The sequence below is a fragment of the Lucilia cuprina genome, chromosome 5 (genome assembly GCF_022045245.1).
Source record: "Lucilia cuprina isolate Lc7/37 chromosome 5, ASM2204524v1, whole genome shotgun sequence".
NCBI classification, from domain to species: domain Eukaryota; kingdom Metazoa; phylum Arthropoda; class Insecta; order Diptera; family Calliphoridae; genus Lucilia; species Lucilia cuprina.
Window position 1 is genome coordinate 33,060,979 of NC_060953.1, and position 17,329 is coordinate 33,078,307.

General features: G+C 32.0%; 1 protein-coding gene across 1 annotated transcript; it reads right to left on the minus strand.

The window, feature by feature from the left end:
- Positions 1-14,571: 14,571 nt before the first annotated feature.
- LOC111676068 lies at positions 14,572-16,904 on the minus strand. Its single transcript, XM_023436952.2, has 2 exons — positions 16,673-16,904; positions 14,572-16,614 (listed from the first exon to the last, which is right to left on the minus strand). The coding sequence occupies exons 1-2, from the start codon at positions 16,799-16,801 to the stop codon at positions 15,454-15,456; spliced, it is 1,290 nt and encodes a 429-aa protein (XP_023292720.2). The 5' UTR covers positions 16,802-16,904; the 3' UTR covers positions 14,572-15,453.
- Between the last annotated feature and the right edge of the window lie 425 nt (positions 16,905-17,329).

The window sequence follows — 17,329 nt, forward strand, 5'->3', positions numbered from 1 at the left end:
GGCCAGCACAGAAAAAATTTTGAATATTATTTTTTTTTTCATTTAATACACGTAGAATAATATTGAAATTTTATTTCTCTATGACACGGTGACACCCAAATACAATGAATTACATTTCCAACCGAATAGAAAATAGACTTCCAAGTGGCAGGACATTGTTTTGTGAGTTAAGTGTGTGAATATATGTATGTTAGTATGCCTTTAAAAGAATGTGTTATTTTGAAGTATTTTAAATAAGGGCATTAAGATTTAGATATATGTTGTTGTTATAGCTAATCTACATCAATGTCCAGAACTGAACATTTGGCTACTTCAACTGGATGTGTCTATTAAATTTGATGGGTGTCATGGGAACCTTAACCACATGCAGGACATATGTTGGAGACTGCAGGCTTTATACGTAACCAGTAGGCATTAAGGTGTTGTTCCTTCCCGATCTTAATTGTGCCAGAACTGTCAAAGTTACCAAGCATACTGAATAGTTCCAGATTCAAATGATAGACCATCTCCTTATTTATAAGTGTTTTACTCTTACAAAACCCATTGTCTGTGTTGAGGCGTAAACTAGTTTTAGCCAGTCCTTCCTCAATTGCACTGTCCGGTATATCAGAATAATCCGAAATACAGAACAATTCCAGATTTAAATGATGCACTTAAGAGTTCTTCAATATTTGGAACAATACAAAGTCCGAAACTCTGCCTTGTGGGATGTCGGTTCGACAGGTACCAGGTACCTGATTTAACCCCATCATTCTAATCATTCATAGAAAAGGCTGAGCATAAATTTAAAACCATCAGTTTATAGTCCTTTGGAGACTAGAGATATAGGTATTATCTCTTTTCCCTGCTCTAACAGGGGATATTAGTAACCAATATTAAGTTGAATATAACTCAAATAAACCAGGATGGATTCACGACTAAAGTTGTTTTTTCTATGTCCCGCCTGTATTTACTCTGATCGTTGAGGTTTTAGCATTAGACATTTTTAGTTTTTTGTGAATTCATTGAGATAGACTAACTCCAGGATAATCAAATGTTCTGGTAGTAAAGATTCAAAACTATGTATATTCAGAAAAATATCACATTTTCTTTATACAATGGAATGAATAAATTCCTTTAAGCTTCTTCCTCTAAAAAATGAAAATATTTAAGCCTTTGATGGTAAAATGTCCATATCTTAAAATAGGGTCAGTTACTAAGTAAAATACAAACAAATATTAATATTTTTGTTTCTGCTGCTGCTGTTTGTTTGTTTTTGAATGCAATTGCTCATTTACACTTGTTTGTGTGAAAATATTCATATCAAGTACATTCTTTGCCAATGATGCAACACCACCATTCCTCATTCATACAAACATACACATTTCCTCAAACATATTCATTTATTCGTACTTTCAGACAATAAATATTGAAGTTTAATATTGGTACCGAAAGTACTCGACATGATACATATTGACCAATTGAGTTTTTAATTAATTTTTCAGTTTATTCTTTTGTATCTTCGATGCCCTTTTCAGCTCGTATATCTTTGTATCGGACTATTTAGTTTTCCTTTTGTATGTCAATTAAATGCTACGTCGTTGTTGCACTTGCTGCTGCTGTTGTTGCAGATATTGATCCCATATGTTGCAGTCATACAAAACTTATTGTATGTGGTAACCTTTTGGTAAACCATTTATATATGAAAATATCTACATGAATCTACTAAATGTTAATGTTTGTATTGTAGATACGGGAAGGCACTAACACTCACTTGTATCTTGACCATCTGTGTGCTCTGTTTCTTTGTTGGCCGGTCATCTATCTATCTAAGGATGTACAAATGTTGTGTGTTTGTATATAAACAATATCTTCTGATGTGGCTGGACACTACTAATTGGTCACTGTATTTTGTGGTTTTCTACTTTTTATGTGACACTTGAAATAAATTCTAAATTTAATTATTTTTTTACTTTTCAATTGTACGGATTGCTGCTGTAAATTCATTAAGTTAATTTAGTGTGAAGTAAAATACTAGACAGGAATAGTTATTTATTAGTTTGAAAATAATATTTTAGTTTTTGTAATTATTAAACATATAAAGTAGAATATATTGAAATGGTGATTACTTATCATAATATGTTTATTGAAGAAGTGAGATAAAGGTATACAAACAGACGTAAGGTTTTCATTAAGTTTGTAATTTCGATCCTATTAAGGTTATAACCAAAATTATATACATATACCAATTGGCTTAGGTTCACTATCTGAGTCGATTTAGCTACGTCCTTATGTCTGTCTGTGTGTTCATAAGGAGCTTGTGCTCATGCTACAGATCATAATTTTTAATATGACTTGATGAAATTTGGCACATACTCTTCATTTGACCCAAGGAAATGTATGCAATTGGTTCAATATTTCGCTAATCTTAGGTATCCACCGAAATGGTCTAGGTTCCTAAGTCTAAATGAAGCCTCCGATTTTATTGAAAAGTTGAATTTCAAAGTTATATGGGGTCTTCAGAAAATTATATTGTGAAAATTACAAGCGGACTGACAAACTTGTATATACCCCAAAAATATACTAATAGAATGTTATTTTTATACCCACCATCAAATAAAGATGGGGGTATATTGATTTTGTCATTCTGTGTATAACACATCGAAATATTGCTCAAAGACCCCACAAAGTATGTATATTCTGGGACCTCGTAAGATTCTAAGACGATCTAGCTATGTTCGTCCGTCTGTCCGTCTGTCTCTTGTTGGCACGATAGCGTCCACAAAAATAGAGATAGAAAGATGAAATTTTCCCAAAATATTCTTTATTGATCAAAAATGTATTGAATATGGGAAAATCGATTTCACATAGCCCCCATACAAATGTGCCCCCCGGAATATTGTGTAAATTTAATTTAATTTATTTAACAATATTCAATAACGAGCCTATAGGCCATAAGCGGTTACAAATTTCTACTTTACAATAATTCTTCCAACACAAAATACATAATTATATAAAAATAAAAAGCTTCAACATTCAAGCTTCAAACATTCACAAATTCGTTGTTTATGAAGCAAATGCCACAAACTTTCACATATGTCAGTCTTTTGTCTTTCAAAATTAAATTCTAAAATATAACATAGGACCATAATTGGACCTACACCCCATATAAGGTCCCTTTAGAAAATGAATTTAAAACTCAGTACTGGCTTAAAAATACTAGTAGATTTATGAAATTCGACATAAACTAGTCTTGTGTAAGCTTATATCTCTCTACAAAATTCTGTGTGGATCGGTCTATAATTGTTCCTACCCCTATTTAAGATCCCCATCAGAAAATTACTTTATCACTCATTAACGGCTTAAAAATGCGAGTACAGCGATGAGTTCCTAAGTTCTATAGGAACCGAAATCTCTCTACCAATTTTTATGAGGATCAGTCCTTAATAACACTACCCCATTTTTCAGTACTTTTTCGTTATTTTTTAATTTTCTATAACATTGAGTTTAGAATCATGAAATTAAGCATGAATAGTGTCCAGAGTAGATAATAACCTATAAGAGGGCACATTCTTGTAATTTTTCGTTCTTTAAAATTATAAATAAATTATGCATGTAGATATATACAATAGGTGGGTCGAAAAAAAAGTTGAGTCAGTCACCCCCTATGATTAAAGATATGTTAATAACATTTCCAAAAATATATCCGATAATGTATATCCTGATGGAATTTTATTGTTGAACTGATACTTTTTGAATCTTTTATAAAACACTGATTAAATTAAAATATATTAAAATACTTTTTCGTTATTTTAATAACACTTTTTAATTTTCCTAATTGTTGATCCTGCATACTTATAAAATATAAAATTGTTACAGTAAACTTTTCGGTACCTTTTCTTCAATTGGTCCTTTTTGATTGTTTGAAAGAAACATAGAATTGGTCCTGATTGAGTGAAAATCTACAAAAAGAGGACTCTCCGGTACTGGTATTTACAGAATTTCACACAACGATATTACGTTGATATTTGATCGCGCTAAGAGTTAAACACTTGTTGTTGCTTATATAGCTTTGTAGGAGGTTTATAAGGAATTAAAGACTCTTAGGTATTGTCCCACTACATGCTAACGAACAATCTTTTTTATAGTTTTGTAAAAAATCAACAAATAAATTCCGAAAATTGTGGACGTTTTCGATATGAATTAAGAGGGACAGGAACAGGTGATTTAGTTTTTATAATAAAGCATACTTATAATAAAGCCATTTATTGTGGAAAAAATCGTCCAATGAGGCCCTATAAATATAAAGTTCATGAGGGTCATCAAGGCTAGTATGGAGCTTGATTTTGTAGCTTTTTGTCAAGATGCCAGTATATTAAACATGAACTTATGAACTTAAAAGCTCTATTTGGCGGGTTCAGTTGTAGGGGGCTAGATGAAATAGTGGACCGAAGTTAACCATTTTCAATATTCTTCATCTACGGTATCATAGAAGATCGTATGACGTTTCATTGAATTATCTTCAAAATTGCAACTTATAGTTTGATTACAAGGTTAACATGGACAGACAGATGGAACGACATAGCTAAATCGACTCAGAAAAAGATTTTGAGCCGATTGGTATACTTTAAGATGGGTAAAAAACCAATATTATTTTGCGTTACATCAGCACAAACCCTATATACACTTCCTTCTACATAAAAACTACCAATTTACCACCTATAAAACAAATTCTAAAATTACTACGTAATTTTGTAAATATCCCAATATTCAACAACAAAAACTATCATAATAAACTGTAACTGTTAAATATGTATCAATTTGTAATTTAATATTTGATATCTGTGTAAAGAATATTTATCGTAAAGCTGAATTTTTTCGGTAAATTAGCGTGATTTTTAAAAGTGTGTCTTCTTAAATTCAATACCAATATGTAGAATGATGAAGCTATTTATTTCATAATTAGCTAAACGAAATGATCACTTATTTACTACAGAGCATATCGATTACTAATTTAGCAGCTAGACAGCCAGCCAGCATCTTTGAGCATGAAATATTTTTATTTTTGTCTTTTAGATTGGCTGGTGGTATCTAATGGATGTATCTAAATTATAACAAATATTTACAATACAGTTATATTTAATCAATTGTTTATTAAAGACACAGAGCCAAATATACATATTTATAACTAAATACCAGCAACCAACATTTATTTATTTATTATTTTCTTTCATTCTTTTGTAATATGATCTTTAAATAACTTTCTAAATACCTTATTATCTCGTATTACGAAAATCCAATAAACTTTTACAATAGAACAACAATCAAACAACAAGGGCAAAAACAAAAACTTCCATATTTTTACTAAAGACTTTCAAAATGTTTATTTCATGTAAATGTACAAATGTTTAAACAACAGTGCTAGATACAACGAATAAAGACAAAAAAACTATATTAAAATTAGAAAAAGTTTAAAAATTCAAATTGTTTTGGCTTAAACTTATCACTTACACTTAATTTGTTCAATAGACGAATGAAAAAACTTTTGTGGTTTCAATTATGCGGTTGCATCAAAAAAAAAAAAAAAAAACTCTAAAATTCTAAAAATGTTCTCTGGCAAATATTGATTGTTTATAAACATACTTGATTAGGTCAAAATAACCTGTAATGTTGAAGTACATGTACACATGTATTTAGACAAAGATACATATATACATACATATCTATTAAAGTCGTTTTCTGAATTTCTTTGTTGTCATACAAGTGTAATTTAGTAAAAACAAGAAATTAAGATATTTCTAAATATGACCTTAGATATTCTATAGCTCTTTTGGAATTTAAAGTGTTGTGTCCTTAAATTTTAACAAATGTTAAATTGTATGTATGGATAGTTGACAAGCCAATAATATTAAGAATGTCATTATAATATCATAGACGAAGTTTTGATCTAAGATCTTATTCCTAAAATTACAATTTAAATACATAAGTATCTTTTCGGATTAAAAACGACGTGTTTTCAAAGTAACAACGCTATGTTGTCAAAATGACAATGATGCATTACCGAAAGCGGAGTAAGAATATTAACAATGCGCTCTTGCAATGACAACGATGCATTGTAAAAAATACATTAGTGGTTGTCCAAATAATAACTGTGTGTTATTTACATTTTATACACATCCCTTGTCTAAACTTACTTTTGATACTGAATTGTACTTTTGATACTAAATTGTACAAATTTCTGTATTTTTCTACCGGGGTTTTCCATAATTAATAAATAAGACGCTAAATTTTCCTTAATAAGGATAACCTGGCAATACTGATTCTAAGAGATAAAAAGTCGTCCAGTAATATTATGTTGTAAAAGGAAAATATTTCTCACTGAATGTGTTATCGCCTGATGTTCAAAAACTTAGTTTCCAAGACGTATTTTATAAACATTTTGAAATCAATGTGTTCAATCACAATATGTACCATCATACTAAGCACAGATTGCTAATTTGAGGAGGTTTCTCGCCCTGCTCTAGATAGGGTCAACCCTTAGAATCTTTGTAATTGCACCCACCGTTTCATTATTCCAAGAGGCCTTATTATTGAAGAATAAGATAAAGTTGGCCTAATATCAATTTTACAAAGCCAAGGTCTACTGTGACTGTGTTCTTCTACAGCGACCAGCACCTATGTGGCTGCGCTGCCGCATTAAAATCGAATAATAATAAACTATTAACAATCGAAAAAAACTATTAAACTATTATCTATTTAAAGCCCCCCGGGGCATGTTTCCATGATGAAATGTCCATCATGGTGTATTGCAATCCTGGGGTAAAGAGGTGCTACCAATACCTAGAACTGGTGATGTCAAATGTATCCTTGGCTTCGCATCGAATTGATTTAGCATGAGGTCTAACCCTCTCTTATAATTCTCCTTTCGAACAGGTCTGTGTACAAAGCAGCATATGCTGGATTCCTGAACCCGAACAGTATCTCTTACCGGTCGTGTAGTGTGACGCCGGTATATGCTGGAGAATTGTCAGGTCAATATTCAATGGTTGCCTATCATCCCGTAGATCGATCTTTATGATCATGGGAATGGAACTGATGCTAAAATTGGTGAAAGATCGGGAAAGTCTCCATAAATTGCAGATTAGTACTGATTGAGTATGCCTTCGGGGAAGTTCTTCCACGCTGTTGCCATCTCAACAGGATATATTGGAATCAATTGACTTTGGAAATTCCTATTTCCTTTGTTACATTGATCGGTTCATAAAAGAGGGATCCTGATCCATTTTGTTGGATATTTCGGACTACCAAATATATCTCTAGGTGCTGTTGCCAAAACAACAGAGCCATCTCAGTAGGGTAGTTGCGCGGGCTTAAAGAGGTTAAGGAATGCACTGGAATGGGTCATTAGATGATGGGGGTTGCATTTTGAATAATGCAATCTTTCATGACATCATAAGGGTGGTCACCTTCCAGTTTGCCGGAAGATTGATTTCCCCTGATGTTGGGACTTGTCACCCCCTTCTATTGACTTTAGACCAGTGATTGCTTTTTCCTTGTCGGGGTTCTCATTGGGATTTGATCCTATGGTGCCTATCATTCCGCAACGGGGCTGCTATAACAAGAGATTAGACAGCTCGAGTACTTGAACAAAGTGCTTGTACATAGACCGGAGCAGCTATGTACAAAAATTGTTACCTAAGTTTTTCATTAAAGAATTCAGTCATTCGTGTCTTTTTCACATTGAAAATGTAAAGTGGTTTCGTTCTGAAAATTTTTTAATTTTTTTAAAGATGAAAATTAGGAAAGATAATCCCACTTTCGATCGAAATAGAAATGTGTTACATGACTGATATAGTGGACATCTTTATTCAAGGTTGTGATTAAATATTAACTAAGGATTTGTTGAAGCACATTGTATATTATCATTGGATATAGACCTAGTGTGATTTTTCTAAATTAAAAGTATTTCTTCTTACTAAGTACAAATACATAAATGCTTACTTCCAGTTGTTTCCTTATACATACCATTTATTAAAACACAATTTACATATTTATACCCAAAATATCCCAGAAAATGATATCAAATGACAACTAAATAGTTGCATACATTCTGTGTAATCATCATCTCATATAAAAAGAGCAACAATATAAAAGTGACCACAACATTACAAGTTACGGGAATTTGTTGATTATTCTCGTGAATGCGATTTGAACAGAGTTGATGATGTTTATGTTGCATGATGTTCTGGATACTGAAGAATTTATACTCAACAACGACACACTATGTTGCAAACTGAACATGTGAGTGTCAAATGAAATTGCCAACAGATGACGTGATACTGATAAAAGTGTGAAGTCAAGTCAATGGTGATTTACTTATTGTCATTGTTTTTTGTTTTACGTATACGCATCATACACACGTATGGATTTAAACCTGTAGATACGAGTGAGTGTCCTTCCATATGGAAGAAAACCTCGTGATTAAACCCATTTGGAATTCAGTGACTGACAAATATGTTTGTAAGTGTTGCTACAGTACGCTATAACAGCAACAATAATATTCTAAAATAGGAAAGAATATTTAGGAGCAACTGACAAACAATCATTTTTAAGGTTGGTTTAAGTTGTTGTTATAGCTGTAGTAAACTTACTACTGTCATTTGCTGCTGCTGCCATTATTGCTGTTGTTGTTATTATTATTACTATTGTACTTGCAGTTGTTATATCGTTATTGTTGTAAAGCTTCATTGTCATTGCCATTGTTTCGATATAAAGTCACAGATAAAGTCACTGAATTTATGGTGAATACGCGTAATACAAAATTCGTAATGGAACAGCAACAAAAAAACAATAATAAACAAGAACGCGTAACCATCAACTCAAGCTCATGCAACAGCCAGACACATCAACGACATTGCCATGTTGCTGTCGTTCGTTATTACTGCAGTTGCAGTTGCTGCTGTTGTTGTTGTCATTACTTAGCTGTTATTGTTGCAATTTAAGAGCGATTACATGCTCAATGGCATTTTAAATGGCCATTGTGGTTGTACATCAATGTCGCACGCCTCGGGGTGTGTTGATGGCGTTTACCTTAAACTAGCGACATAAACTGAAAATTCAAAAGGTATTATATTGAATAGGGCCAAGACGAATCACATAAGCCCAACATAGTTAATAATGCACATACTTGTGCTGATGTACATATTCCAATTCATTTTTTAATAAAATCAATCAATATAATTTTACTATTTGTCTTCAAGAACACACCCATTTGTTATCGATTGGCCAGTTGACCGCACAACACATTACAGGAAAAATTCATTCTTCAGCCGCACTGTTCGTATGTGGAACAAACTTCCTGCAGAAGTATTCCCCGCCACTTTCGATGTTAAAAGGTTTAAATCAAATGTCCACAAACACTACTCCATCTATCCTCCTTCCCACAACCTATTTTCCTAGTTCCAGCACAATGCAGTGCATGAGTAGGGGTCATCCCCTGAGTGCTGGTCCAAGAAAAAAATCCACATAGAGTGGCATTACCATTAAAAATGATTTTTAATAGTGCATGAGTAGGGGTCATCCCCTGAGTGCTGGTACAAGAAAAAAATCCACATAGAGTGGCATTACCAATAAAAATGAGTTTTAATAACACTTCACGGAATTCGGCGTACATGTTGTTTGTATGAACATTAGGTCTACCGAAACTATGGAAAATATTATTGGATATTCCTTCAACTAAAACGATTATCACAGTCCCATGGATGGGACTGGCAATGAACTGGATTAATAGTTTTTGTTCATATTATGTCTTTAATCGTATTGGACTGTAAGAGAAGCATAGTTAGTTCTGTAACTTTGGGTCCTCCGCTGCATATTACTTGATGAACTTTTATTACTTTTGATATTAATGTAAACAGGTAGTGTCTTATCAATACTCGACCAATCCTAAAAATCATTTGACTTAAGATCGAACAAGGTTTGCGAAGGCAGTACCTCGCCTTCGCAAACCGGTTTAAGACTTGTTGGTTTAAAGATTGATGCACTGTGAAATCTATTTTTTGAAATAAGTTCAGTAATCTCGCCGAAAAACATAATTCGGAATAAATTGGGTTGGGTTGGCTACGTTCATACTACTGTATGTATGTATTCATGTATGTTCTCTGCGAATAAGAAGTTGCCTTGGCCTATTGAAACAGCTATTGCAATTAGTTTAAATAAAAGATAACTTGAGGAGAGCGGAGTTACAAATCAGAAAAGACAAATAGTTTCGAAAAAGTTTCCCCAAAATATGGAGGTCCGAGATTAGTATAATCGAATTTACAGGATTAAGGCTACAACCATAAACATAGAAGATACTGCTATATGCCCACAACTATACAAAATAGACGAAAGGAAATAAATATTTGCCATTGATCGTACTTTCCACTAATTTCACTCCAACGGTCCTATCCTGAGACAGTATAGTGTATTATATCGAAAAATTTATCAAAGGTACTATAAATTGTAACAGCACATTTTGTTATTTCCTAGAACATAAAATTGTATGAGCAATGTTTAAAATGTTACCAACGGTAAGAAAATTTCTATAGTGTCTCCATTTTTTGAGTAGTGATAATTAAAAAAAACGGACAAAAATCAAGACTTTAGATGAAATAAGCATTTAGTAGTAAGTAGTTGCATATCAGGAGTAGATGTCTACTGACTGGCACTCTGGCTTATTCCTTATTCAGCCTAATGCCAATTGCGTATGTGCGTGCAGTTGGAAAGGAAGGGACTTTGTTAAAAGTGCAGATAGATAATCTTGGAAATATGAGAAGATAGAAACGAATAAATGTGAATGTGTAGGCGCAAAGTTTACTATTTTTCTTTTTCTAAATGCCTGCATGTCTGTCTCATACATTTAGTGTCAGTTTTGTGTATATGTTGTAAAATTGTGTAAAATATTTATTTGAAATACATACAAATTTGTCTGCACTTTTTATTTATTTTAGAAAACGCTACCACATTTTTTCGTCACTTTTTATAATTTTTTTCAGATCCATAAAAAATAATAAAATTTCTCATGTATACAAAAATGCATTTCACAGCAATGTCTTTCAGATGCATAGATATGTTGAATACAGCTTCTGTCTATATCTCTGAAAACTATAATAAATCAGAGAACTTTCGACGGGTATATAAAATACATTGCCTCTCGGTAGGCTAAACAAATCTACATATCGTTAACTGAAAAACAAAAGGTGCTATTTTTCATTATTACAATTTTACAAGGGAAACAAAAAACAAAACATTTTAAAATTGAAACATTAGTTCCAATCAGCACGATTTGTTTTTACCAACGGAGTTTATATTTTGAATAAGACTAGCGAATGATCGAGCACAACAAATTTTAGACTTTTGTTTAATATAGGGTATAATTACAATTCCCGGAAAGATAGTAGCTACCAATACCTATAATGAACTACTGATGGTCAAAAGTATCCTCTCCATGGTAAGAGAACCACTTAATCTTGTACCACCGGAACCTTTGCATCATAGGGCAGAGTTTTGGTCTTTGTCTTGTCCCAGTTTTTGGAGAGATCCCTGCCGCAAACACAACGAATATACCACTGAGGAACGAATGTGGGACTAAACATTGGAAATGGGTATGTGACAAGTATATATAACATGGTATGGATTTAGGGTTATCCCAGCCGTATACCCATAGTGAGTGTGTCGGATGTTATCCTCTATGAGCGTGTCGAATGAATAAGAAGTGATAACATTGAATATTCATTCCTTGTTACTAAGTAGTTTTGTGTTCAGACCAGATTTTCATAAACGTGTTCTCGGTAAATAATTACAAGTCCTTGGTTGATTTGATGGATTCAAGTTTCTGTTTACTGAATACGTCTCTAGGCGCCATCACAACTGGGTTACAAACGGAAGTATAAGGAAATTTTTGCATTTTGAAAGTTAAACAACGGGCAACAATAGTCAGACCTTAGTTAGCTCGAGTACCTGAGCAAAGCTAGGGACAACAATGGCCTAGCTTAGTTATCTCGAGTACTCGAGCAAAGATGTTTGTATATGGACAGCAGAACCACTTACAGGCGTGTAAAAAGCACAATGGGTGGTGGTTAGTAGTTAAATCGTCTCACCAAGTGGATGAAGAAGTTCCACAGTGAAATAAGCTCAACACAACAGGTGTTCACGTAAAGCACAATTTTTGAAGTTGAAGATGTAAAAATCAAAATTAAAATTATTATGCAAAATAATAATTCTGCTGATTAAGAAAAAGTAACATTTGTAAAAAAGTTGCAAAAGTTATAACCTTAATGTAGGTATACATATTTGAGTTCATTCAAGAGTGATATACATTTCGTTTAAGCCTTCAGTATACTATCATCATTGACAGCATTTTGACAGTAGTATTGACATTTGCCAGTTTACATTCCATTTTTATCACATTTTCCGTAAATACCAATAACATTGCAATTTACCATTTGAATCGTATTTAGAAAAGAGAGTTTATTTTACATTTGCAAAAAGTTGATTGTGTTTATTGTACTACGTGAACACTAAGGAATGCATATTTTTCTATAATTTCCCAACATTTATTTATTGGGTAAGGACAGTGAAACAAAATCTTAAATTTAAGTGAACGCTAAAAGATTATCATTATTTATTTTTTTCCCAACGTGATGATAAGTGTTACACAGGAGTGTTAGAAAAATTGACCTAAGTAGTTTATATAAAAAGGCAAAGTTTTGAAGGGGATATATATTTATTTTAACACTTTTTCTCCCCACTGTAAAGTTTATACATAACAGAAAACTTGGTCTGTTATACATATAATACATATGTATATGTATGTATGTATAGAAAATTAACAATTGATAGATGTTGTCAGCGGTAATTTTTACTTTGATGTTTAAGCTACTTAAATGTGTACTTGCACCATTCACAGACAGATCGATATTTGTTTTTCTTCAAATAAACAGGAGTAAATTAAGTATTAACACCATTTCCATTAACAGTGCCATGTTGAATAGAGCTTTCGAGCAAGGAATGTTAAAGAATATGTCGTTTAACAATTGATGCCAAGAACTGTAAAGGACGCAATTTTCGAGAAATATTCTCTGTTATTAATAACTTTTGGTGTTGACAATGTAAAGTATTGATCTGATCAAAACATTCGTTAGACGTCGATAAAGGGAATTTAAAAGTCGAAACAATCGAAACTTTAAAGTGATTTCCAACAGTGGAACTTATTAAAATTATTTAAATACCTTGACTAGTCACCCTCAGGAAGACATATCTACTTACTTGAAATTTTAATAATACATAAATTATACAAACTGAAAAAAATTACTTTAACACACAACAACTCTAAATTTGTAAATGGTGTAGTTCAACTTCATAAAACATTGTTGTTCACAATTCAAATACTGCACTTGCAACACATTAAATCCACTTTACTTAATACAGAAACGTATTCGAGTATATTTGAACTTAATGCGATTGTGTACGTACGTGTATTAGATGATGCCTGTGTTACCAATAAAATTGTATTGTATGCAAATGAAAAAGTGTTCTATTACTATTAGCAATGTCTGTCCCTCAATCAGTCCCGTCCGTATATACATACATCCAGTTAACTACATGCATTAGTCCCTAGTCATATAAATGGTCCATGTACGAGTACGTGCAGCATTGTATTTCTTATAAGTTTTTTTTTTTGGATTTTGTTTTTATAGCTTCTCTATTGATTTGTTTGTTTGGTCTGCCTTTAACACTATATTTTTTTCCATTTTTACCAATTTTTGTTTTTTTTTATAGATGGGGTCTTGCTGGATGCATGAAGATGATGTTAAAGCAACGTGTTGTTGTTTACACTACATGGTATTTGGACTCGCAATACAAAGTGTTAGATGATGTATGTATTGACAGCTATAGAAGGAAAGTTATGCACACTTACTTAACTCCAATGCCTCCATATTAAGATTAAGGTTGTTTTCTTTGTTAAATTTATGTATTATGTAAATTCTTTAATTTTGGGAATTTCAAAACTTGTAGAATTTAATAAAGTACAAAATTTCAGAAATATGGGTGAAATCGCATCATATCTGTAGCGGCATTGAAATTTTCTGTGGAAAAATAAAATTGTCAGAGGCTAAGTAATTTAGAAATCACGATACGAGTCTCTGTTATAAACTAATCTGTTGAAAAGATATGTAATGCACTAACGGATATCATTCGATTCTAAAATAGCTTTTTCGAAGCTCTTAGAAATTCTATAAATAAAAATACACCCTAATGTGTAAATATACTTATAGTTGGAGTTAAGTTAAGAATGAAAATATGCTATGTACTTGACGATGGCGAAGAAACTTCTTCATTAGTTCAAAGTGAATACGAGGTGTTATTAACGTTTGTTTGCATTAAAATGCTGTGATGTTAATATGTTTCGACCGCTGCAATAATCAATAATATGTTAACTATTTTCTCACCTGTAATATCAACAAAATACCTGCGACTACTAACAAGACCAATAACAAACAACTGCCAGTAAATTAAAAAAAAATAAATTAACAAAGATGAAGTTCATTAATTTGTTTATTTGTTTAGAAATTCCAGCGGTGGCATCTGTTGATTTTATACTAAATATTTTAGACCCAAATGACTTTGCATTTTATATTTATCTAAATTCAATAATTTACTTTGAATTAAACTTATGAATTAATTTAAAACGTTGAGCTGAAAAGCTTACAATATAAATTCAAAATAGCTTAGGTTTTTTGATAAAGTAACTACTTCTTAAATAAAAATTTCAATTATCTGTTTCGAAAATGAAAATCATGGCATTCTTAGCAATTTGTTTTTCTTCAGTCGGCAATTTAGCGGTGAATGATGTATATTATTGCATATAAAATTAGTGAAACTATAAAATTACTCAAATTTCCTCCCAACCACATTGATATCAATATATGGGTGGACTAGATCAAAAATGGGAGTTGTACTTCCAATATAAATTATATTAAAAAATTCGTGTATTTAGGAACTATCGAAGCAAATGTAAGTAGCTGTCTATGTTACCGGATCACAATTGGAGCTACAATGCTCAAATTTTGCACGAACAATTTTGACATTTATCTAATAAATTGGGGGATTTCTAGAGTGTAATTCTTTCCATAAGCTTGAATGCGCAATGTTAACAATTTACAAATAACCGGACTATCAATAGGGGCATGACACTTCCCATAAATACAACAAATCTGAAATTTTGCACAGGCAACTATATAAGCTTCTCCCATATAAATTAAACACCAGTTCTCACTTTAGTAATTCTAAAACAGGATCCACTAGAAACGGTTTCTTTAGGAGCGGTTCTACTAGAATCGCTCTTTTGAGCAAACAACAACTTTTTCAATTCTATTAATGGCCCAAGTCCAAAATAAATAAGAATGTTATATTTACAGACAAGTAAATTAGCTAATTTACGACTTGAAATTTCATAATTGGTAATTTACTAATTTCTCTTTTTTCACACTCATATGTGGATTTACGTTTTGGCAAATTTTTAGGCATTAATCTTTCGAAAGATTCTTCATTATCAGTTTCTTCAAACTCTTGCTCTTCCACCGTTTCTCGATTTTCATCAGATTCATTTCCTTCTGAACACTCACACCATTGATTTTCATCTTCTTCACTAGAACTTTCAGAAGTTGGACAATCGATTGGACACTGATGTAATTCTCTTTTTTCTATACAAGGATCTGGTTTGTCATTCTTATCAATTCTTACCCATTGACATTGGTAGGGCCCCTGGGAACATTCGATGGCTAGTATGCCAGTATCTGTTTCAATATCACAATCACAAATCAATTTTGGACAATTGCATTGGTAACAACGCGGCAAATTCACTTCATATTTTTTGGCTGTTTTCTTTATATTTGTTTGTGCTTCTGAAGGTGGTAGTGGTGGTGGCGATAATTTTTTATAACCAAAAATAAATTCGCAAGATTTAGATACATTTTTTAATGGAAACTTTTTGTCCGGCAAAATTTTAATATAATTTTTCATTTCTTCAATTTTGCCACATTTCTCTACACATCTTGGTTTTTCCCCATCCAATTTGGGTGGCGATTTTGTACCAATAACTACTTTCTTGACACAACCTCTGGGATGATAATCTTCAATTAGAACAGGATCAGCACGACTTTTTATACGATTATGTAATTCTTTGTAGATTTTTACAATTAACTGGGCGTAATTTTGATGTGCATTGAAAAATATATGCTCGTATGGTTCAAATAATTGAACGGTTCTTGTGGCCGCATGTTGCCATATGAATTCTTGTTCCTTTAAAATGACAGCTTCTGTTATAGGACTCCGTATACTAAAGTCAGGAGTTCCGTGATAAAAAGCTTTTACAGCTCTCTTAACGATGCCATAAGCCAGCAACGCTTCAATATAAGTCATCATGCATTTACATTGAAAATTACAAATCATATCATTCCTAGAAATTCCTTTCTCATTTTCGATGGCAACATCAAAGCGATGTCGTTTGATATCGTAAAATTGGAATGATTTGATTACTGTAGATTTTGATGCTTTGGCCTTGCAGCGGTGTATGCCACATATAATCATAATCTGTAAAGTTGTTTTTCTTAACTTGTATTCGTACAATATATTTTTTTTTCTATAATACCTCAACCAATGTATCCGCCACATCATTTATATTCTCCATAAATAGTGGATCAAAAGATGTCGGTTCAGTACAGATGTTGAATTCATGCTTATGATATGGACTCTTTGGTGGTTGGTATTTTGTGTTCATAATTTTACAATTAAATTTTAAGATTAAATTAATTTTGTTTATAATTTTTCAATTAAATGACAAAAAATTTATTTGTTGAATTTAGTTTATTATGTTTCCCAGACCCTTTTGTACCCTACACTACTATAACGAAGTGATGATATTTGTAACACACAACCAAATAAAAATTTTATATCAAATTTTATTGAATCTATTTGATTTTCTTTTATAGCAAAAAGATGGAAAATCTGAACTACACATAAGTCCGTTTTCGACCGTTTTTCAAATATAATCGATATCTTATTTACTAAAAAAAATTTTAATTAATTGAAAACATGAAATACCCTACATCAGTATTGAGAATAATATGTTATTTATTTTTCATAATAAAGCCTCCGATATATTTATGCAATTTTCTAAAAGAAAGAGAGCTTTGGGAAAACATGGACGGATTCTCTTTATCGTAAATTGCATTGAGACATTAGCGTTTTTAAACTACACACAGAAAAAATATTGATTGGAAATCGGCTACTATGATAAATATTTAGT

What these genes read in the sequence shown, in the direction of transcription:
- LOC111676068 (XM_023436952.2), bottom strand. Translation starts at nt 16,801, where the DNA reads ATGAACACAAAATACCAACCACCAAAGAGTCCATATCATAAGCATGAA. An exon ending in TGGCGGATACATTGGTTGAG is followed by an intron (nt 16,615 to 16,672) that starts GTATTATAGAAA and finishes ACAACTTTACAG; the next exon opens with ATTATGATTATATGTGGCAT.